Source organism: Diaphorina citri, unplaced genomic scaffold (genome assembly GCF_000475195.1).
Source record: "Diaphorina citri unplaced genomic scaffold, Diaci psyllid genome assembly version 1.1 scaffold480, whole genome shotgun sequence".
Classification (NCBI taxonomy): domain Eukaryota; kingdom Metazoa; phylum Arthropoda; class Insecta; order Hemiptera; family Psyllidae; genus Diaphorina; species Diaphorina citri.
The window spans coordinates 118,877-143,949 of NW_007377915.1; the positions used below are offsets into that span (position 1 = coordinate 118,877).

Sequence of the window (25,073 nt, forward strand, 5' to 3'; positions counted from 1 at the left end):
CGCGGCTCAAGTCGAGGATTTCAATTGGTACCGAGTCGGTGCGTTTTCAGTGCTTGTCTAGACAGCCTACTCAGAATGTACCGAAAAACAAGCTCTCTTGAGGGGGCGCGCGCGCGAGAAATTGAGGGTGCAAAAAGGAAATATGGATTTTTGCCCTTTATGCGTAAAACGGTTTTTGAATAGAACGTGGTGCGCTCATCTTCCAGCGTTGAACGCAGTGATAACTTTTTTCGATAATAGAGCGCGTTTTGTAAACATTACTTTTCAATGGATTTGAAAAAATTGAAAAGCTTTTTAAAAGTTTTAAATATCCAGTTTGATGATTTCACAGTGCCCTTTTGCACCCAGCTCCTCCAATTTGTGTTTAGGAAGCTAAAATATGCCGTTCCAATAGTTTCAGCAATCCAAGTCTCACCAGTTTTTCTGCCGTGGGTATGACGTATAGCTATCATATAATTAATAATAAAATAAACACATTCTGTGGCATGCGGACCGCCATTTTGGACGCTCGTCACCCCCGACGTGGAGAAATATAAATGACCAATAAACAAACAACTACGATTCCTCTCATTTATCATAAACATAAGGCTGACCGCGACTACATAAATAGAAGAGGATCTTTGATACCTATACCACTTGTTTAATCCTGCTTAATAGGCTGAAACCCCTTTAAGGGCCTGTAGATATAGCCGCCTAAGAAGTCTAAACAGGCAGGGTAGGAAAAGATGTAGGGCAAGGCCCAAGGCAACAAGGGACCTGGGAGAGAGAATAAAAATTTGGTATAAAGTTGCATCGTCTACGAAAGGTCGATCAATATCGACCTGGAATCCATAACATCGTCCCGAAAGCACAGAGAGAAGGAACAGATATGGAGAAAGCGCCGTGCCGAGAACGAACCTTTTGTTTGGATAAATGAAGCCCGGATCCGGACGCCTAAACCTCGCAATGCTACATTAACATAACTCCAAATGCGCTCTGATCTCGAAAATTTGTCAGCGACAGAACATGAACCCAAAGCCAGAAAGTTATTAGATAACCACTTCAGTCGATCATTCAATACCAGTCTATAGCGTCACCTATGTTAAGCTACGCGAGCAGGCAATACAAAGAATGGTTACCTTGAACATTATATTGGGAATAAATACTACGGGCTCTAGCATCTTCACATTTAATGAAATACATTACCTGAACAGTTAAAATCAAAAAAGTCAATCAAAAATAGAAAAGAAAATGGAATGTCAAAAAAGTTGGCCTCCATGGCACTGATTTTCTTAATCACTACGAGCTAAAAAATTTCCCGGAGGGAAGGTAAAACAGCTTGTTTATTACTATGGTAATAATAAAGAAAAAGAGCGTGAGCCCTGAAAAGATGGAAAGAACAAAGCGTTAAATGTATAAATTTTGAAGTAGGGTACATACTTTCAGTCACGAACATGAACTTTATTGAGAATGAGCTTTAAACTTTACATGGAAATACAGAAAATCTTAATTGCTTATTCTTTAAACTACAAACTTTTCTTCTTTTCATTCTGATTTTCTGACCTCGTTTTTCTTCTCGCATTTTTAAAGCTACATTAAGCCATTAGGAAAACGTGTGAATGTTCACACCCTCATTCAGAAAGTAAACAAACAATTTTGAAGAGCGCTAAAATTCAAAAACTAGGATATCGATTTTGGTTCGTGACATCCTCCCACCAAATTTGAGCTTAGGATCAAATTTCCACCAAAAAAATGAACCAAAAGATGCATAATGCTTAAGAAAACGTACCTACATATTATACAAAGAACATTATACATATTACACAATATTAACCCAAAAATAATCCAAACAATTTAAGTCACAATGGTCAATGAAGGGCTAATAAAAATAAATTCACTATGACAATATTTACATTAATCCAAAATACACTTTGGTAAAAGTCATCAGGTATATCAAAATTATCTAGTATCATAAGGTTAACAATGTACATAATAGATCCTTATCAATCTTAATGACCAAACTTAAAGAACCAATTTTTTCTTCCTTCAAAAAATAATGACTAATACAATACCTGCCTAATCAAGAAATTATATGCTTAAACAAGTAGCTGTCTAAAAATCAAACTTTACAAACATAATTTCAAAGGGGAAAAAACTAACTACTTTGAACAGCTAAAAGCTAAGCCTTGAACAAATTGAAATTAATTAGGTACAAATCAGAAATTAAAGTCATAGTATAATACAAAGAACAATTCACGAATAACTCATATTTCAATCTAACACTATAGATACTAATCAAATCTCAGAGGCTTTGTGATAACTCGACCACATCGCGTACTCTGTGGTTTTTTGACAATAACCTTTACTTGTCTAGCTACTCTTCTTTTAGGAGATTTGACCTTTGATAGTGAATTGTTAGGATTACCTATGTCAGGAATGACTGACTCACAAGCTAATTCCTTTACAAATAATGGACCCTCCCACCATCTGCACCGTAGAAGTTTCTTTGGTGTACAGCCTCGTGAGGGTAAATCCGCTGGATTATGTTCTCCCGGAAAATGTCTCCACTCACAGTTTGCGGTGATTTTACAAATCTCTTCAACTCTATTGTGAACAAAGACGTCCCATGGTTCTTTACGAAGAAGCCATGCCACGGCTTATTAAAGTGCAATACAGTTCAGAAAGGTACCGACTTTCGACTTCAATGTACTGGAAGTACTGTATTTTTTCAAAAGGTACTGAGTGTGTTTTTAGAGCTCAGAAGTAATGGTACACATCAACCTAGGTACCCGGTACTCATTATGATGTTGGCGGGGATAAGAGAACTAAATGTTACATCAACATTGCTACAATCAGTCTATTGGTTCCAAACCATGTAAATTCAATTTTCATTCAACATACTCTCAACTACTGCAGTTTGTTTGAAGTCAAAAATGAAAAAAAAAAAAAAAACTGTTAAGCCCAACCCTCCGAGTACAATGTTGCCAACTAGGTACTATTAAGCGCCCCGCCAAGTCAAAGTTTGACCGCGCTACTAGAGATATTATACGCGCTATTATTGAAGTAAAAATAATATTGTACCTACTATACAACATGCATATGTATAGTACAGCGGTTTTCAACCGGGGATACGCGTACCCCTGGGGGTACGCCAGACACCCTCCGGGGGTACGCGAGAAAAAATGGTGTAGTGGCGGACAAAAGCAAATTTTGAATTGGGACGGCTTATTAAAGTGCAATACAGTTCAGAAAAGTACCGAATTTCGACTTCAATGTACTGGAAGTACTGTATTTTTTCAAAAGGTACTGAGTGTGTTTTTAGAACTCAGAAGTAATGGTACACATCAACTTAGGTACCCGGTACTCATTATGATGTTGGCGTGGATAAATTCGGATACCCAAGGGGTACGCGGGCGAAAAAAGGCTGAAAACCGCTGATATAGTAGATAGGTACTCGTATTGTTCAGTACATCCTTTGTAATGCCTTGTCAGAGTTCTCTTGACCATTTGACTCCTGCTCCTCACATTAGTTCATCGCGCCATCTGGTGGTTGGTCTTATGTTTTGTGGTTTAGAGTGCCTACTCTTTGTCCATCTTGAGTTTTGCATCCGAGCCAGGTTCCCCGCTAACTTCCATAGTACATCCTTTGTAATGCCTTGTCAGAGTTCTCTTGACCATTTGACTCCTGCTCCTCACATTAGTTCATCGCGCCATCTGGTGGTTGTGGTTCAGTGGTGCCTACTCTTTGTCCATCTTGAAAACCGCTGATATAATAGATAGGTACTCGTATTGTTCAGTACATCCTTTGTAATGCCTTGTCAGAGTTCTCTTGACCATTTGACTCCTACTTCTCACATTAGTTCATCGCGCCATCTGGTGGTTGGTCTTATGTTTTGTGGTTCAGTGGTGCCTACTCTTTGTCCATCTTGGGTTTTGCATCCGAGCCAGGTTCCCCGCTAACTTCCAATTGAGACGTCTGGATATGTTGTGAACATTGAGATCTGGTTGATACTGCAGTTTCTAACTTTATCTGCTCTCTTAAAGCCCAGAAGATTCTAGATTGAACCCTTCTGTGTTTTGATTTTGTGAAGCAGAAGGCGACCGTGTTTGGCTGTCATATATGAGAGTTGGAGATAGGAACATTGAGATCTGGTTGATACTGCAGTTTCTAACTTTATCTGCTCTCTTAAAGCCCAGAAGATTCTAGATTGAACCCTTCTGTGTTGTGATTTTGTGAAGCAGAAGGCGACCGTGTTTGGCTGTCATATAGGAGAGTTGGAGATAGGCATTACATTTGATTTCATGGAATTTAGGAGTTAGGAGGGACAGAGAGTCCCAATAGAGAATAGACCTTAACCAATTTACTACCTAATTAATCAACGGCATAGGCAAGTATGTTGCTAAACACACTAGCTAGACCTTATATTATTATGTGAGTTTGAGGCTGGTTTTTAATTGAATAGTAACCTTAAAACTCCCTAAACCACAAAGCTACCCAGATAGGCAATATAACTTAATATAAGTACTACCCAACCCCAATCAAACAGTATTATTATGTGAGTTTGAGGCTGGTTTTTAATTGAATAGTAACCTTAAAACTCCCTAAACCACAAAGCTACCCAGATACGCAATATAACTTAATATATGTACTACCCAACCCCAATCAAACCTCCTACTATTGATTCATTCACAGTCGCTGCAGTGTTCTCCCACATGTGTGTCCCATTAGCATTATAATATATCAAAATGATCTCTAAACTACTACATATAGTTATACCGATAACCCAACTGAGTACTGACGACACACATGCACCCAATCTGGTGTAAGCACTGCACATGGTAAGCGCGTTACCATTACCACTGGGCTAAACGTGCCCCTGCCCCCTTCATCATTGCTCCTTTACTACGGCGGGGTATTTGGAGCACCCAATTTTTTCTTATTCCATTGGAATCATTGGATTTTGCTCTGAGTTGGTTAGAAGTACCTACAGAGGGTTATTCAAAAATGAAAATTAATCACTCTTACGAGACCCTACTTGCGTATTCTGAAAGACCCTATAGGTACATACTTGGGAGAGGGTTTTTGGTATTGAGGTCGTCTTCTCCCATAACTTTTTCGATGTCTCCAAAGATGAGTCCACTCGTGTGTATAGTTGACGGTTGACGCCATCGATCAACGGCGTGGTGTCGACTATATGTTTGGACACACTTTAACCGTTTGATCAGAAGATCTTAAAGTAGGTAAATAGCTAAAATAGCGATTAAAATGCCGCCAAATCCAACGAATCCAATTCCCGAGTGGATCCCTTGGATTCACTGGATTTTCAAGATTTTCTTTTTTTTGTGAATCTGCATTCGATGGATTCATTAGATTCAGACAAAAAAAACTCCTCTAGCTACTATTTGGGCTCTAACTCTAACGCTTATGATACCTTCTCAATTTTCAAGTTCATACTTGTAAGCATTGTAAATTGTAACCACCTACATTAATTTTATGTATGTAAGTATACCTATAGGTTTGTAGTATAAGTATTTTGCTTAGGTAGGTAATCGTTGAACAATAATTTTCAGTGGGTCCTGAATTTTCAACCGACTCACCATGTAATATTATCAGTTGATCATGAAAATATACTCACACTTCCTGTACTGTAAAATACATTATGGGATTACCAAGCAATTGTACAAGTATAGGTACCTAAGTCCATGAAATTGTGCTAAGTAATCTTAGGCCAGGCACTCACTTTTCCAAAGTTCTGTTTTGATTATTATATGTTTTTTTTTAATAAATAAATAAAAACTAAAAAGTTATTTCCAATTAGTACCTATGTTATGGAACATGCATGTCTCGCACCTACTTGACCTTTTTTTAAGGTACCTATACGTTTTTTGGGACTTGGGAGTAAACTCACCTTTTCCCATCAGGTAGACCTGACAGGTAGGGATGAAGAGGTCCGCCTGTCAGGTCTACCTGATACCTCATGAGCACATCACACACCATCAGGTGGACCTGATAGTGAATGGCTGGCCTTAGAATATAGAATCGCAAATTGCAACCTAATTAGTTTGGAACTTGGAACTCTTGGAAGTTAGTATGAATAGTATGTACCTGCGCCTCCCTTGTAAGCGATAGGTTGGGGGGCCGTTTTTTTTTTTTTTTTTTTTTTTTTTTTTTTTTTTTTGTAGATCGGACAGAGAACAGTTCTAAAAATAATAGATACAAGTACACATAGAAATCGCTACTACACAAGCACAGTGGAGTTTTGTCACGATCAGTACCTATAACAGTCTTACCTATCATTTGTGCCATAGGCATTTCACCTCCGTATTCTTTGGGCAAGAGACTTTTGTCAATGTGATTGTGTGCCTCTTCTAGACTCGAATATAACTGAAAAAGAAATGGAAAATAGCAAAATCAGGAAAAAATGGACCCAGAGCAATAGCTGGATTATCTGTATGTATAGAGACATTTTACTGCAATAAGTAAGGAGAAATAAATAGGTAATTTTATCACGCAAAATATAATTCCTCCGTAAAATAAAACACACGAAAAGTACCACTCCACCACTAACGCTTTAAAATCTAGAGTCTAAACTGAAAACGTCTGATAGTCTGATTCGTCTGACTGAACTGAAAAAATACGAAATTGAAAAACGAAATTACGAGAATCTCAAATCTCAAATTACCAAACACCTGTTGCTTGTTGAAGGTTGAAAACATGAAAACGCAAACGCACATGTTTCATGTTTACACCCTGTTATGTCTTCAGCGACTCTAGCGACAGAGTTGGAAACATAACTTAAACAGGGTGGATCATGGGTGGATAGAAAGAAATTCTCATTTCTCACGCATTTTAGTAGAGAGGTCTGAGAGGTGAAATTCCCCGGTGCTGTTGGGTATTTCGTATAGTTTAAATAGTATTAAAGTTGAAGTTATGGGTGATGATGTGATTTTTGGTAATTTTGAAAGGGGGTAAAAGTAAGTGTTATTTGTTCATACCCATAAATTCATATGTATTAGGTACCGTATTTACTATTTAGTGTATTTACCTGATTGTCTTTCGGCCGCTCGCAAAGCCGGCTATGTTATTTTCGTAATAAATAAATACATATAGGTAATGCTGCCTTTTGGTAACGTTAATCAGAATAAATGGGGGCTCCGGTCGCTGACAAAGCCACTGTATGCGATTTTGGAAATAAGGCATCAAAGTGGCAGGGTCAGATTTACGCACCTAAACCTAAAGCTACATTGTCTTTCGCAGTACTGCAAAGCCGGCTATGTTATTTTCGTAATAAATAAATAAATATAGGTAATGCTGCCTTTTGGTAACGTTAATCAGAATAAATGGGGCCTCCGGTCGCTGACAAAGCCATACTGTATGCTCTTTTGAAAATAAGGCATCAAAGTGGCAGGGTCAGATTTACGCACCTAAAGCTACTGACAACTGAGATTACAATAAAAAGTAGGTAGGTAACTAAAGGTCTAATATTGAAACATTTATTCCAGTTTTATTTTAATTGAATAAAATATAATTATGTACAAGTTATATATATATACTTAAATAGGTATGTTCAAAATAAAGCTTTATAATATTATTATCTAAATGTCTATCTAATGTATGTTCCTAATACATAATAATTATAAAAATAGAAGTTTTTTTTCGATATTTCTAACTGTCAAGTCATAAAAAAATAGCGCTCAAAAATTCAAAATGCGACCAAAATATCGCTAACTCTCATAACAAGTCTGCCTTGTAAGCGCTAGCCCGTGGGTTCGATTCCCGTCCGAAGTGAACTTTATCCTAAACAGATAAAGTTCATACTCAGATCGGCTGCTGGCTTTCTCCTATCCTGTCCTTCTTCGTCCTTGTATTTCGGGACGATAGGAAATCAAAAGTTACATTTCCCTCTATCAAACCTCTTTTGAAAAATGATATGTAAAACAGCGGAAAATCTAGTCAGAATTCCAGTGATTAATATGCAGTGGCGTAAATTCAAGTGTAGGGCGTGTAGGGCACTAATTTCCATCACCATGCATATTACGACATAACTCAACAAGCGTCTCAACACAGTAAAAAACCTTTGGCGCAATGACGTCATCACCACATATTTTAATATGGATGACGCACTTCTTTAACTTGTTGGCGAATGTAGCCTCAGACATCTTTAAAAAATAATCGCTGTCGATAAAAAAATTAAATCTTTTCACACGTATCAATAAAATTAAATGTAAATAATTATTTAGATAAGAATCTTCCCAAATTAAAAATAAATAAAAGACAAAAGAGATATTGAATTAGTGCCCACACTTGATCAATGCATTTCCTACTTAATCCACAGTGAGTTTCCTGAAGCTCCCAGCCATTGAATTAGTGCCCACACTTGATCAATGCATTTCCTACTTAATCTACAGTGAGTTTCCTGAAGCTCCCAGCCATGATATCCTGATCAAGACGACCAACCATTGAATTAGTGCCCACACTTGATCAATACATTTACTACTTAATCCACAGTGAGTTTCCTGAAGCTCCCAGCCATTGAATTAGTGTCCACACTTGATCAATACATTTACTACTTAATCCACAGTGAGTTTCCTGAAACTCCCAGCCATTGAATTAGTGTCTACACTTGATCAATACATTTACTACTTAATCCACAGTGAGTTTCCTGAAGCTCCCAGCCATGATATCCTGATCTAGACGACCACAGTTTGCTTTCAACGCTCGTACTGCCCCCTGGCGAGCACTTTCACTAAACATTTCAGTTCGGACTCGCAACATTTCGTCGTTCTTCCTCAAGATATGCACATTACCTTCCAACTCTTTCATCCATAGATCTGAAATGGAAAACAAAAATATGTACCTAAGTAATAATCACAGTATACACTCTTTCAGCTATACTTACCCTAGTTTGAGCAGCTCTTGCATAGTTGTGTTCTTAGGATTCAGCTATACTTACCCTAGTTTGAGCAGCTCTTGCGTAGTTTTGTTCTTAGGATTCAGCTATACTTACCCCAGTTTGAGCAGCTCTTGCATAGTTGGGTTCTTAGGATCCAGTTTGGAGAAGGCTAAATCTCCATAGGTATTTCTTAGCAAAATATATCGCTCCAATGCTTCCTCTGCCATGGGGACACTAAACTTCTTGGACCGGAGAAATCTCAGCAGAAACCTTGCATCTATAAGATTGGACATTTTGAATCAGATAAATAAATAAACAGAAAAAAAACAACAAAACAAACAGATAAGAATCATACAAGAGTTTGTAAATTTTAATAGCTTCAGATCACTCTGATGACTCTTTCTGTATTATAATGTTCTAAGAAATGAAAATACCTTCGATCATAATCATAACTTCGATCATAAGCCAGTGGGTTGGCCTATGCAAAAGTGTGGACCCGGTATTAGAGTGGAAAATAATTAAACAGTTGCCATTATCCTAACCTTGTTCGTTGAACAATTTGGCTGGCATGGCAGCACAAGTTTTATTTTCTGTAATAAAATACCTTAGTACGCACTAAACTTCTTGGACCGGAGAAATCTCAGCAGAAACCTTGCATCTATTAGATTGGACATTTTGAATCAGATAAATAAATAAATAAACATTTGATTTTCAGTCGGAACTGGAAGCATGCTCTCAGTTATCATGGCCAAGATACTGCTATCAAGATAACATAATCCATACACCATACCTACTGATGACCAACTATCCTTAAGTACTCTAGTATATACCTAGATATAATTATCTACAGCAGCGATTCCCAAACTGGGGTCCACGGCCTGCGAGGGGGTCGTGAAAGACTTTAAGGCTCCCGGGAAGATCACATAAAACAAAGGAAAGGGCCTCGGAGCGTTCACAATATTTAACAAGCTGGGCCCGTACCTCCGGGAATTTTTTAGCCCGTAGTTTATTCGATCCTGATTAAAGAAAATCAGTACTTATGTACCTACCTAATTTGTTTAATATGTATTCAGTTTATTATTATTCTTGATTTGATTTTACTTTCATGTAATGATTTAAAATCACAAGACTAGAACCTGTTCTCCCTTTATTCCCAATATAAGGTTTAAGTCACCCATCCATTTATTGGCCTTGCTCGGCGTAGCTTTTAACATAGGTGACGCTAAAACCGGTCTTAAAAAAACGACTGAAGTGTTATCTAAAACTTTCTCGCTGTGAGTTCATAGGTCGTCGCGACAAATTTCCAGATCAGAGCTCATTTGTGTGAGAAAATGTGAAAAAAATCCTCCAAAAACCAGTTTTTTTTTTTTGGTTTTATGGTTCTCTGGACAAAATTTGCACCACCACTTTCGTGTTTCTGGTAAAAAGACCTTTAATTTGATATATTAGGTCGACTAGGTTTGGATAAATCCTTCTATGGGGACAACTGACAGAGTGACAGACAAAAATAACGACTGAAGTGTTATCTAAAACTTTCTCGCTTTGAGTTCATAGGTCGTCGCGACAAATTTCAAGATCAGAGCTCATTTGAGAAAATGTGAAAAAAAAAAATCCCTCAAAAACCAGTTTTTTTGGCTTTATGGTTCTCTGGACAAAATTTGCACCACCACTTTCGTGTTTCTGGTAAAAAGACCTTTAATTTGATAAATAGGTCGACTAGGTTTGGATAAATCCTTCTATGGTGACAGACAGAGTGACAGACAGACGACACCGAAGCGAATACAATAATCGATTAATAATCGATTAATCGATTATTTTTCATAATCGATTATTGATAATCGATTATGTGAAATAATCGATCATTCCCAACACTATGTATAGCATGTTACCGATTACTACAGAAGTGGCTACACAGATTTTTCGGGGGGGAGGGTTTGATAGAGGGAACTGTAACTGCTGAGGTCTTATCGTCCCGAAATCAAAGAGAGAAGGAAGACAGGATAGGAGAAAACCAGCCGTTCCGAGAACGATAATAGGTAGTCCGATTGTATAAATATGGAGTAATCCGTGTAATACAGCTATAATGGTGGTTATTTACAAATAATATGACTGACAATGACGCTTACCTTGATTCGTTTTCTGATTTTTTCCGACACGAGATTAAGTCCAAAATCCAAGGCATACTTCACACTGGGATGACAATTGATAATATGAATTTCCTTATGTCTCATTGGTAAAGTACGCTGCAAACGATAAGATTTTAATAGAGAATAGCCATTTACCTACTTTTTTTAAAATCTATTTTCAATTATTATTATTTTCTACATTTCTATTACTAAAGTAGGTATAGCAAAGTTATACGGGATCAGAGTTTTTCGTCAGCCTCACAATCAGCCCTGGGGTAATCACTTTGAGCTGGCATTTGGCTACAAAAAATTTAGCAGTGTAAATAATGGTAATGCCAAAAAACCATGAAATTGTTTCTTGTTAATATATCTAGGCCGGTTGGCGCTTCAAACTCTTGACGTTCGCGCGCCTTTAATAACCCTCTCACTCACCTCTCCATTCTTAACTATTCGGACTGCTTCCTTGGGTGTGAACGTTATACGGGATCAGAGTTTTTCGTCAGCCTCTCAATCAGCCCTGGGGTAATCACTTTGAGCTGGCATTTGGCTACAAAAAATTTAGCGGTGTAAATAATGGTAATGCCGAAAAACCATGAAATTGTTTCTTCTTAATATATGTATCTAGGCCGGGTGGCGCTTCAAACTCTTGACGTTCGCGCGCCTTTAATAACTCTTCACTCACCTCTCCATTCTTAACTATTCGAACTGCTTCCTTGGGTGTGAAGAGAGTAAGATGAGGGAAGGATACACCAGCACCATCATTGAAATGAACAAACCCGCGGACCTGATTTTCTTCATCCTCCATGAGTGTCTCATATGTCATGCCATGGATCTGCAGCATGTGGGAGTTTGTGTACTTGTGTGGGTTGAAAACACCTGGACAGGACAATCAAAATCAAATCAAACCTCAGCCAGCCTAGCCTAGACAGGACAGTCAAAATCAAATCAAACCTCAGCCAGCCTAGCCTAGACAGGACAATCAAAATCAATGAAATCTCAGCCAACCTAATTAACTTGGTTGGTAGCGCGTCTGCCTTGTAAGCGGTAGGCCGCGGGTTCTTTTTTTTTTTTTTAACAAATTTATAGATGTTTTATTGTTTTATTTTACAGCCAAGGTTTATAACAAGGCCGCGGGTTCAATTGCCGCCCGGGGTGGATCTTATCCGGGTCCTCCGGTGTGCAAGCCTCGTGTGATATCACTCGGCCACGAAGGTTGCTCACCTCAACAGAATAATAATGGGTTAAACCAGTGGTATAGTGTACCTACTGTCTAACTCTAACTCAATACCTATAGATTTTAAAGGTAGACTCCAACTCAATATTAAGATTACAAAGTATGAAGCCCTAAGCCCCGATCATTGACAAAATCTTCTCTTTTTTAAGGGTTTGATAGAGGGAATTGTAACTGCTAAGGTCTTATCGTCCCGAAATAGAAGAGAGAAGGAACTCAGAATAGAAGAAAGCCAGCCGTTCCGAGAACAAACATTATCTGTTCAGGATAAAAGCCGCCCCATCCGGGAATCGTGAACCCGCCATGTAACGCTTACAAGGCAGACGCGCTCATTGGGCTCATTATAATAATGTGCACATTGCATATTCAAATATATATCCGGCGTTCATAAAATTTATAATGGTCACTCTTCTACCTATATGGACAATAGTCAGGTACTGAATCTACATACAGGGTGTTTATAAAATCTTGACCAGTTGTAGGTCTCTCGAGAACCACTTATAACATCAAAAAACATCTAAACATCTTATCAACTTCATACAAAAAAAATGATAGCCCAAAAATTAGGAAAGAACTGTCTCGGCGTTTCTGGGTATTCTAAGTGGTTCTCGAGAAACCCACCCCTGGTCAAGACTTTATACACACCCTGTATAGTCTGTTACTCACCAGGTCTTGCAATGATTACCCTTCTCCCTAGTTTATCTCTCTTTGGAGTTGCAAACAGATATCTGAAACAAAAATACATAGGTAATATGTACATAATACCTAATATCGTCGAGCGAAAAAGGAATGTACTTTTCTGAATTCAGAGTTAGGTGAATAGAGCGTGTTAAAGAAGGAGCTGGGTCACACTTAGAAATGAAATCGAAAATAAGTTGCATAATAGTTGTGTTCTTAGGATTCAGCTATACTTACCCTAGTTTGAGCAGCTCTTGCATAGTTGCGTTCTTAGGATTCAGCTATAATACTTACCCTAGTTTGAGCAGCTCTTGTATAGTTGTGTTCTTAGGATTCAGCTATACTTACCCTAGTTTGAGCAGCTCTTGCATAGTTGTGTTCTTAGGATTCAGCTATACTTACCCTAGTTTGAGTAGCTCTTGCATAGTTGTGTTCTTAGGATTCAGCTATACTTACCCTAGTTTGAGTAGCTCTTGCATAGTTGTGTTCTTAGGATTCAGCTATACTTACCCTAGTTTGAGTAGCTCTTGCATAGTTGTGTTCTTAGGATTCAGCTATACTTACCCTAGTTTGAGTAGCTCTTGCATAGTTGTGTTCTTAGGATTCAGCTATACTTACCCTAGTTTGAGTAGCTCTTGCATAGTTGTGTTCTTAGGATTCAGCTATACTTACCCTAGTTTGAGTAGCTCTTGCATAGTTGTGTTCTTAGGATTCAGCTATACTTACCCTAGTTTGAGTAGCTCTTGCATAGTTGTGTTCTTAGGATTCAGCTATACTTACCCTAGTTTGAGTAGCTCTTGCATAGTTGTGTTCTTAGGATTCAGCTATACTTACCCTAGTTTGAGTAGCTCTTGCATAGTTGTGTTCTTAGGATTCAGCTATACTTACCCTAGTTTGAGCAGCTCTTGCATAGTTGGGTTCTTAGGATCCAGTTTGGAGAAGGCTAAATCTCCATAGGTATTTCTTAGCAAAATATATCGCTCCAATGCTTCCTCTGCCATGGGGACACTAAACTTCTTGGACCGGAGAAATCTCAGCAGAAACCTTGCATCTATTAGATTGGACATTTTGAATCAGATAAATAAATAAACAGAAAAAAAAACAACAAAACAAACAGATAAGAATCATACAAGAGTTTGTAAATTTTAATAGCTTCAGATCACTCTGATGACTCTTTCTGTATTATAATGTTCTAAGAAATGAAAATACCTTCGATCATAATCATAACTTCGATCATAAGCCAGTGGGTTGGCCTATGCAAAAGTGTGGACCCGGTATTAGAGTGGAAAATAATTAAACAGTTGCCATTATCCTAACCTTGTTCGTTGAACAATTTGGCTGGCATGGCAGCACAAGTTTTATTTTCTGTAATAAAATACCTTAGTACGGGTCTAGTCATCACCACACCAGTCTTTTCTTTCGTCCACACTAAGTTAAGTGCAGTTGTATTCTTTTATTAACAAAGGGACCCTTTATATTACTGTATTTATTCATCATCAAATCTCAAGTCGTTTCAGAAATGGGTTGACTGTGAACACAGCCTTTTCACTATGTTCTATCTTTGAACTTTTCTTCGTTTATTACAGCTGTTGGATACATAATCCTCTTTTTTCAATGTCTTTATGGATCATATCTACCCATCGCATCGCAGTGTTGTAATTAATATTATTAGTTATTTTGATAAAAAAAAGAACATAAAATTCCCCGCTTTAGGTGGAATTCGAACCCGTACCCTCCCATTTACCTAGCGGGTTGAGACTCACCTAGTCTGCACGTCTGAATCCGACTATTCTTGCCAGCTGTTGGATACATAATCCTCTTTTTTCAATGTCTTTATGGATCATATCTACCCATCGCATCGCAGTGTTGTAATTAATATTATTAATTATTTTGATTGAAAAAAAAGAACATAAAATTCCCCGTTTTAGGTGGAATTCGAACCCGTACCCTCCCATTTACCTAGCGGGGTTGAGACTCACCTAGTCTGCACGTCTGAATCCGACTATTCTTGGTGATCCACTGTCGTAGCTGTATGAGAGCATCTTCCCTGGTAGATTCATCTTCTCTTAGTTCTGCCTTAGCTATCTGCAGGCCTTGCTTACTGACAGATGTCTCCACACTCAATTCCTCCGGCTTCCTGTCCTTGGTCATGATGCTGGAACAAACATGATTGTTAGCTTGGAAGGAGATAGCCTCCTTAGCGCTAGGTCCTGGGTTCGATTTCCGTCCAAGGCGAACTTTACCCTAAACAAATAAGGCTCATGCTTGGAACAGCTGACTTTTACCTCTTCTGTCTTCTATCCCGATTCTACCCGGATAGAATCCGACACAGGATTGGATAATCCGATCCTATCCTCGTTTCTATCCCATTTACCTCTTCTGTCTTCTATCCCGATTCTACCCGGATAGAATCCGACACAGGATTGGATAATCCGATCCTATCCTCGTTTCTATCCCGATTTTATCTGGGTTCTACCCGGATAAAATCCTGTTTTGGTTATGTGGCAGAACCACTAGTAGGTATAGAATTATAGATAGAAGTAGAAGTACACCCTGAATATGAAATGATGAGCTTGTAATATACTCGCGCTAGGTCGCAAGGTAATCAACGTATCCATACTTACCTAAGGTACTTTACGTCAGGAAAACCAATTGCATTCAGTACGTTGAGTTATGAATTGCGAAAATGAGTATAAAAGTAAGAGGGAATAAGCATACAGGGTCGGCGTTTTTCGTCACCCTCTCAATCAGCCCTAACTAGGGTGATTACTTTGGGCTGACATTTGTTTTTGGCCACAAAAAATTTACGAGCGGATGCCCTTCGCACTCAACCTTTGTTATTTCCGGCGTTTTTCGTCACCCTCTCAATCAGCCCTAACTAGGGTGATTACTTTGGGCTGACATTTGTTTTTGGCCACAAAAAATTTACGAGTGAATGCCCTTCGCACTCAACCTTTGCTATTTCTTTAGCAACGGGAATTTCGGGCTGGTCTTACTCCCTGTTTAAAGTCCCTCAGCCAAACTCCACTTTAGGTATTGGCATCCAAATTTTAATTGAACCCAACAATATCTAATCAATAATCATATATTATTGTACATTGGATCTTCAATTATTCTGTTCTTATCATTCTGTAGATGGACACAGTGTAGGTATGGTGTGTAATACGCAGGTATCTATTATTTATACATATGGTACCTACCAAAGATGGTAAATTTTTGAAAAATACGCCAACATCAAAATGAGTTCGAGGTATGACTGTTAGACCTGTTATGTACTGATTCGGCAGAGAATCGATTCTGACCTTTACTAAACCTGTTTTCAGGGTTACCAAACTGTTAAAAAAGGCTCAACTAGTTTTTAAAGGTAATCGCTTATTTTTTCAATTTTTAGTCCAATACCTTTTCATGATCAGAACTGTGTTGATTGTCATGATAACATGACTGGGTCTAGGTTCTAATTTATAAATATTTATACACTCGGTCACTCGTTCATTCATTAAGACATAGAGCAGGGGTTTCCAACCTTTTCAGAGACAGATCGACATAAATTTTAAGTAAAACCTCGCAATCGAATCATGTACCTAAGACCAGAGGCTTGATTTTCAACCTGGTCCACAAGAGTTTTGGATACTTGGATAACGGATAACCTGTTAGGTGTGCAGGTCCGTTGGGCACGATCAGTTCTTGCACTTCTTGCACTTTATCATCTTTAGAGAAGAAAATGTTGATTCAGAACCAAAGCGTACCTAACTGCAGCATTTCAACAGTTCTAAGTTTCTATGCGCAAGATCACAGAGCCATTCTGGATCATGCAGGTTATCGCCTCTTTCTTCGAGAAATTTTAAAATTTCGTTCGAAATATCACGAGATCATTTCTTCTATTCGCGATCAACCAGTTGGACATCCCTGACATAGAAACTTAAGAGACCTTGCACTCATCTTCATCTATCTCGCACATGCAGGATAAACTAGTAAAATATTATACTTGAGATTACTAGGGTAAGCTATTGAACTTTGTCATAATTAGTTAATAACATATGGTGTAGCTACCTACATAATATTTCATATAAGGGCCTACACACACACACATATAGAGAGCGACAAGGTCAATTCGACATTTTCCACTATCCATTACGTAATTCACAAAGGTTCCATGATTAGTTTCTTGTTGTCCTTTACGATCTCAAGAACAGCTTATAATCCGATTCAGATGATCTGTTTTTATCTAATACGAACACGTTGAATGCCCCAGTTCCCTAACGATCACTGAAGCAACGTTGTGCGTAGCTGGAACACTTGGACGACTGACCGTAAATCACGTCCTACATAGATTGGAAGAGGTCCCACTCTATAGCTATACAAAAGCAACTTAAAACTCCAAGAAACAAAAGAAAATATTGATGTCCTCTCTATTTATGTAGTTGGGTCGTTGGTAATACTATAGGTTAACTGCATGATGTCTTAACTTATGTTCTATATCTATACAAGTACTCAGATGAGTAGAGGAGATTATAGAATGATTATCCTCTGAGCAGCAGTGGATAGAGATAAGGATAAGATGTAATGATTTGATTTTCAGTCGGAACTGGAAGCATGCTCTCAGTTATCATGGCCAAGATACTGCTATCAAGATAACATAATCCATACACCATACGTTACCTACTGATGGCCAACTATCCTCAAGTACTCTAGTATATACCTAGATATAATTATCTACAGCAGCGATTCCCAAACTGGGGTCCGCGGCCTGCGAGGGGGTCGTGAAGGACTTTAAGGCCCCCGGGAAGATCACATAAAACAAAGGAAAGGGCCTCGGAGCGTTCACAATTTTTAACAAGCTGGGCCCGTCCCTCCGGGAATTTTTTAGCCCGTAGTTTATTCGATCCTGATTAAAGAAAATGAGTACCTATGTACCTACCTAATTTGTTTAATATGTATTCATTTTATTATTATTCTTGATTTGATCGTTCGATTTTACTTTCATGTAATGATTTAAAATCAAGACTAGAGCCCGTTCTCCCTTTATTCCCAATATAAGGTTTAAGTCACCCATCCATTTATTGGCCTTGCTCGGCGTAGCTTAACATAGGTAACGCTAAAACCGGTCTTAAATGATCGACTGAAGTGTTATCGACGACACCGAAGCGAATACAATAGCCCGTCCACTATACCTTTTTTTTTTATTACTATCGTAATAATAAAGGAAGGACGGGCTAAAAAAAAGGGGGGGGGAAAGTTTGGTAACCGCTGATCTACAGCAACATGGCGTAACGCCGCAACCTCTAGAGTCGACAAACCTACCAATTAGAATATTAGATAGAGATGCCAATTGCAAAAACTATACAAAACCCCGCAACCTCTAGAGTCGACAAACCTACCAATTAGAATATTAGATAGAGATGCCAATTGCAAAAACTATGCAACAGTAGAATACCTCCACACTCAATTCCTCCGGCTTCCTGTCCTTGGTCATGATGCTGGAACAAACATGATTGTTAGCTTGGAAGGTGATAGCCTTCTTAGCGCTAGGTCCTGGGTTCGATTTCCGCCCAAGGCGCCTAAACAAATAATGCTCATGCTTGGAACGGCTGACTTTTACCTCTTCTGTCTTCTATCCCGATTCTACCCGGATAGAATCCGACACAGGATTGGATTATCCGATCCTATCCTCGTTTCTATCCCGACAGCAGTAGAATACAGGGTGCATTATCAAGTGATGGACATACAGCAGTAGAATACAGGGTGCATTATCAATCAAGTGATAAAAAAAAAAGTTGTGAAAAGACTTTGCTTTACCACAAATAATATTCACGATTTGATTATCCCACTCTAAACGAACATTTTTTCAAACCTCGACTCTTACTTGGCCTGTCAGGTAGGTATATTATAAATTTATAAGTACCTACAGTCGATTAAAAGTAGGTAGGTATAGTATGTCTAATACAAACAATACGTCTTGCTATTTGCAGTTTTGTAAAAACCAAATAAACAGCAGTAGAATACAGGGTGCATTATCAAGTGATGGACATACAGCAGTAGAATACAGGGTGCATTATCAATCAAGTGATAAAAAAAAGTTGTGAAAAGACTTTGCTTTACCACAAATAATATTCACGATTATTTGATTATCCCACTCTAAACGAACATTTTTTCAAACCTCGACTCTTACTTGGCCTGTCAGGTATATTATAAATTTATGAGTAACTACAGTCGATTAAAAGTAGGTAGGTACCTATAGATATGTCTAATACAAACAATACGTCTTGCTATTTGCAGTTTTGTAAAAACCAAATATTCTCACTAACCTCTGTCTGGCGTATTGCGTATTGACAAAGAAAACTCTGCAATTAGATCGACGTTATTGATGTTAATCATCAATATGTGGCGCTCACAACAACACTCAACACTAAATATAATCTTACATCGAAAACGCAGGTTTTCGTTTCCATCTCTGAAGTATAAATAAAACTTCCAAATTCTTGGCCAGCACCTGAGAGCTATGTCTAACTGATGAGTTCCAACAAGAACGAAAAATATCAACCAAGAAAAGAATTCCATTAACTTTAAAACTGATGTAGGGAACACTGTTTGCATATATCAGAATCTATTAAACCGCATACCTACCATAGTCTCACTTCAACTCCAGCGCTCGTAGAGTAAACATCTCTCTCGCGATTTTGGTCTGATGATGAGAATCTGAGTATTCTCGAAAGCTCACCAAATATTACCACCAGTTGTATGTCGAATCTCAATTGTCTTTTAATTTTTAATTTTAATTAATGAAGATTCTTAATTAAATAATTATTCCTCGATAATTATTTTAGTTTTACTTTGTTATTTCTTTAGCAACGGGAATTTCGGGCTGGTCTATTCCCTGTTTAAAGTCCCTCAGCCAAACTCCACTTTAGGTATTGGCATCCAAATTTTAATTGAACCCAACAATATCTAATCATATTGTACGTTGGATCATATTGTATTGTACGTTGGAATTATTCTGTTCTTATCATTCTGTAGATGGACACAGTGCATGGTGTGTAATACGCAGGTATCTATTATTTATACATATGGTACCTACCAAAGATGGTAAATTTTTGAAAAATAAAATACGCCAACATCAAAATGAGTTCGAGGTATGACTGTTAGACCTGTTATGTACTGATTTGGCAGAGAATCGATTCTGACCTTTACTAAACCTGTTTTCAGGGTTACCAAACTGTTAAAAAAGGCTCAACTAGTTTTTAAAGGTAATCGCTTATTTTTTCAATTTTTAGTCCAATATCTGTTAAAAAAGGCTCAACTAGTTTTTAAAGGTAATCGCTTATTTTTTCAATTTTTAGTCCACTGTTAAAAAAGGCTCAACTAGTTTTTAAAGGTAATCGCTTATTTTTTCAATTTTTAGTCCAATACCTTTTCATGATCAGAACTGTGTGTGTGTTGATTGTCATGATAACATGACTGGGTCTAGGTTCTAATTTATAAATATTTATACACTCGGTCACTCGTTCATTCATTAAGACATAGAGCAGGGGTTTCCAACCTTTTCAGAGACAGATCGACATAAATTTTAAGTAAAACCTCGCAATCGAATCATGTACCTAAGACCAGAGGCTTGATTTTCAACCTGGTCCACAAGAGTTTTGGATACTTGGATAACGGATACACTGTTAGGTGTGCAGGTCCGTTGGGCACGATCAGTTCTTGCACGAGACAGATCGACATAAATTTTAAGTAAAACCTCGCAATCGAATCATGTACCTAAGGCCAGAGGCTTGATTTTCAACCTGGTCCACAAGAGTTTTGGATACTCGGATAACGGATACACTGTTAGGTGTGCAGATCCGTTGGGCACGATCAGTTCTTGCACTTTATCATCTTTAGAGAAGAAAATGTTGATTCAGAACCAAAGCGTACCTAACTGCAGCATTTCAAGAGTTCTAAGTTTCTATGAGACAGATCGACATAAATTTTAAGTAAAACCTCGCAATCGAATCATGTACCTAAGGCCAGAGGCTTGATTTTCAACCTGGTCCACAAAAGTTTTGGATACTTGGATAACGGATACACTGGGTGTGCAGATCCGTTGGGCACGATCAGTTCTTGCACTTTATCATCTTTAGAGAAGAAAATGTTGATTCAGAACCAAAGCGTGCCTAACTGCAGCATTTCAACAGTTCTAAGTTTCTAATTAGAGAAGAAAATGTTGATTCAGAACCAAAGCGTACCTAACTGCAGCATTTCAACAGTTCTAAGTTTCTATGCGCAAGATCACAGAGCCATTCTGGATCATGCAGGTTATCGCCTCTTTCTTCGAGAAATTTTAAAATTTCGTTCACAGAGCCATTCTGGATCATGCAGGTTGTCGCCTCTTTCTTCGAGAAATTTTAAAATTTCGTTCGTCGAAATATCACGAGATCATTTCTTCTATTCGCGATCAACCAGTTGGACATCCCTGACATAGAAACTTAAGAGACCTTGCACTCATCTTCATCTATCTCGCACATGCAGGATAAACTAGTAAAATATTATACTTGAGATTACTAGGGTAAGCTATTGAACTTTGTCATAATTAGTTAATAACATATGGTGTAGCTACCTACATAATATTTCATATAAGGGCCTACACACACACACATATAGAGAGCGACAAGGTCAATTCGACATTTTCCACTATCCATTACGTAATTCACAAAACTTGAGATTACTAGGGTAAGCTATTGAACTTTGTCATAATTAGTTAATAACATATGGTGTAGCTACCTACATAATATTTCATATAAGGCCCTACACACACACATATATATATAGAGAGCGACAAGGTCAATTCGACATTTTCCACTATCCATTACGCATAATGAAATCCTGAATAGGCAAATCGAATTCTAAGTGGGTAGACATAGAAACCGGATTGCAGTATCTCAGGATTCACCAAACCGGATCCTATCCAGCAGCTTCTAGCAATCTAGCAGGATAATGAAATCCTGAATAGGCAAATCGAATTCTAAGTGGGTAGACATAGAAACCGGATTGCAGTATCTCAGGATTCACCAAACCGGATTGCAGTATCTCAGGATTCACCAAACCGGATTCTATCGGCTTTCTACTCTCGTCGAAAAATCTCGATTTTCTATTGTACACCACCCTGTAGGTATATTAGGATTATGACGTAACATGTTTATAGCCGCTAATTACCTACCTAATACGCGAAATGAAATTGGGTCCGGATTCTATCCAGCAGCTTCTAGCAGGATAATGAAATCCTGAATAGGCAAATCGAATTCTAAGTGGGTAGACATAGCAGTATCTCAGGATTCACCAAACTTGTCCTTTACGATCTCAAGAACAGCTTATAATCCGATTCAGATGATCTGTTTTTATCTAATACGAACACGTTGAATGCCCCAGTTCCCCAACGATCATTGAAGCAACGTTGTACGTAGCTGGAACACTTGGACGGCTGACCGTAAATCACGTCCTACATAGATTGGAAGAGGTCCCACTCTATAGCTATACAAAAGCAACTTAAAACTCCAAGAAACAAAAGAAAATATTGATGTCCTCTCTATATGTAGTTGGGTCGTTGGTAATACTATAGGTTAACTGCGTGATGTCTTAACTTATGTTCTATATCTATACAAGTACTCAGTTATAGATTGGAAGAGGTCCCACTCTATAGCTATACAAAAGCAACTTAAAACTCCAAGAAACAAAAGAAAATATTGATGTCCTCTCTATATATGTAGTTGGGTCGTTGGTAATACTATAGATTAACTGCGTGATGTCTTAACTTATGTTCTATATCTATACAAGTACTCAGTTACTCAGATTATAGAATGATTATCCTCTGAGAAGCAGTGGATAGAGATAAGGATAAGATGTAATGATTTGATTTTCAGTCGGAACTGGAAGCATGCTCTCAGTTATCATGGCCAAGATACTGCTATCAAGATAACATATTCCATACACCATACCTACTGATGAAACCGGATTGCAGTATCTCAGGATTCACCAAACCGGATTGCAGTATCTCAGGATTCACCAAACCGGATTCTATCGGCTTTCTACTCTCATCGAAAAATCTCGATTTTCTATTGTACACCACCCTGTAGGTATTAGGATTATGAAGTAACATGTTTAAAGCCGCTAATTACCTACCTAATACGCGAAATGAAATTGGGTTTTCTAGAAATACCTTCTCTTCATGAGGCAAGAGAACATTACGGCGTACACTAGGTATGCTTGATAGATACATATAGGTAAGTGTATGACTATGACATAAAAGTAAGTACTTTTTTTTATATTCGAAGGAACGAAGCTACGTATTTAAAGCTCTTTTTTTACCTTTTTTTTATTTGGCACATAACATTTGTAATATTGCGTCCCTATAAGACATGTTACGGTCAAGTGTATATCTTATCCTGCACGTAAAAGTAACTTTTACTCATTACTCTATGTAGGTACATAGGTCCTATCTAGTCCTATATACGAGTGAGACATTTAAAATTAACTTTTATACTGCTTTTAAATTTCAGACAATAGTTCAAATTATATTTATTAACATATAAACGTGCTCCTCTCAATGTTGAGTATGTTTTTTTTTCAGGGCATCATTATTTGATTTTTTTTAAATAACAACAGTTCAATTAAAAACAGCCCGCACCAACTTCGCATCCCAAACCTCTTGCCCTCTTCTGATCCTCATGCTTATTGTTCTAATGATTGAAATTTGACATTTAGTTCTCAACCAACCCCACCCGTAATAAAACGGAATACATAGGTATTTTTCAGTACCTGGATTAGAAGGAAAACCTAACAGTAGGTACCTAGATTAGAAGGAAAACCTAACAGTACCTATAGTATTAGGAGGAAAATAACCCTATAATATATTTATTACGGGTCATTTAGTTCTCAACCAACCCCACCCGTAATAAAACGGAATACATAGGTATTTTTCAGTACCTGGATTAGAAGGAAAACCTAACAGTACCTATAGTATTAGGAGGAAAATAACCCTATAATATATTTATTACGGGGAAGTGACGTCAATTTTAAATGTCTAGTTGGGTGACAAAACAGGGAGCAGACCACCTTAGTTTAGCTGAGGGACTTTAAAGGAATATATATACCAGCCTGAATTTCCCTTTCTAAAAAAATAGCAAAGGTTGAGTGTGAAGGGTATTCACTCGTAAAATTTGTGTAACCTGCACAAAAATACCAGTAGGACACCCGTTTTATTTATTTATTTATATAAGAGGTTTGATAGAGTGAACTGTAACTGCTAAGGTATTATCGTCCCGAAAGCGGAGAGAGGACAGGATAGGAGAAAGCCAGCCGTTCTGAGAACGAATCTCATCTGTTAAGGGTAAAATCTGCTGCGGGCGGAAATCAAACGTGCGACCTAGCGCTTACTAGGCAGACGCTTTTTTACTTTCCTTATCCCATAGGAAAGAAAGTAATGTGGTCGGGTCAAATTTTCGATGGTCAGTTTTTAGTGGTAAACGAGAAAATGTCATTTCGATCTTTGTCTATTTTTTCAAACTGTAGCGCTTCGCGAGCCTCTATAAAGGAGAATTTTGGATTTTTCTGACCTCTCTAAACGAGAAATTGTTCTAACTTGTTTAAATCTGTTGGTACATTTCATGAACGTGTCTACTTCACTATTCGACTCTACTAATAACCTCTATAAACGAGAAAAAGTTATATGAAACCTCTTTAAACGAGAAACTCCTTAAACGAGAAACCTCTTTAAACGAGAAAAATGACCTAGTCCCTTGGGTTCTCGTTTATCCAGGTTCGACTGTACATAGTTCACAAATGTGACAAGGATGCGACATTGGTTGAGATAGGTGCTGCGGTTGGCGGTATTTTAACAGCTTTTTGGCGGTTTTCAGCTATATCGACTAAACGGTTAGAGGTATTGTAAAAGTTAGGGTAAAAGAACACTCAAATAAAAGCATCATTCAATAGGATAAGGAAAGATTTTTTTTTTTAATTTGGATTATTTGGAATCTTTGCCAGATATTTACACCAAGCGCCGTTTTCTTTTTCGGTAGATTGAAATTAATTTTCCAAGTTGCTGCTGAGATTTAAACCTCTGTTTCTTATTTACGAATCCAATATCTTCGGCAGCTGAACGACTTTTTTTTTTCAAATAAATTAAATAAGAGA

General features: G+C 37.9%; 1 protein-coding gene across 1 annotated transcript in view; it reads right to left on the bottom strand.

Annotated features, from left to right (window-relative positions):
- LOC103509268 (alpha-tocopherol transfer protein-like) overlaps window positions 1-25,073 on the bottom strand; it is a 29,770-nt gene that overhangs the window by 4,339 nt on the left and 358 nt on the right. The window contains exons 3-9 of the mRNA XM_026823651.1: window positions 14,888-15,063; window positions 13,797-13,959; window positions 12,897-12,958; window positions 11,682-11,875; window positions 11,000-11,116; window positions 6,271-6,364; window positions 2,456-2,583 (exon numbers count right to left, since the gene is read on the bottom strand). Of these exons, the coding sequence (XP_026679452.1) occupies window positions 2,456-2,583; window positions 6,271-6,364; window positions 11,000-11,116; window positions 11,682-11,875; window positions 12,897-12,958; window positions 13,797-13,959; window positions 14,888-15,059 (930 nt within the window). The 5' untranslated portion in view covers window positions 15,060-15,063. The remainder of the gene's footprint in view (window positions 1-2,455; window positions 2,584-6,270; window positions 6,365-10,999; window positions 11,117-11,681; window positions 11,876-12,896; window positions 12,959-13,796; window positions 13,960-14,887; window positions 15,064-25,073) is intronic.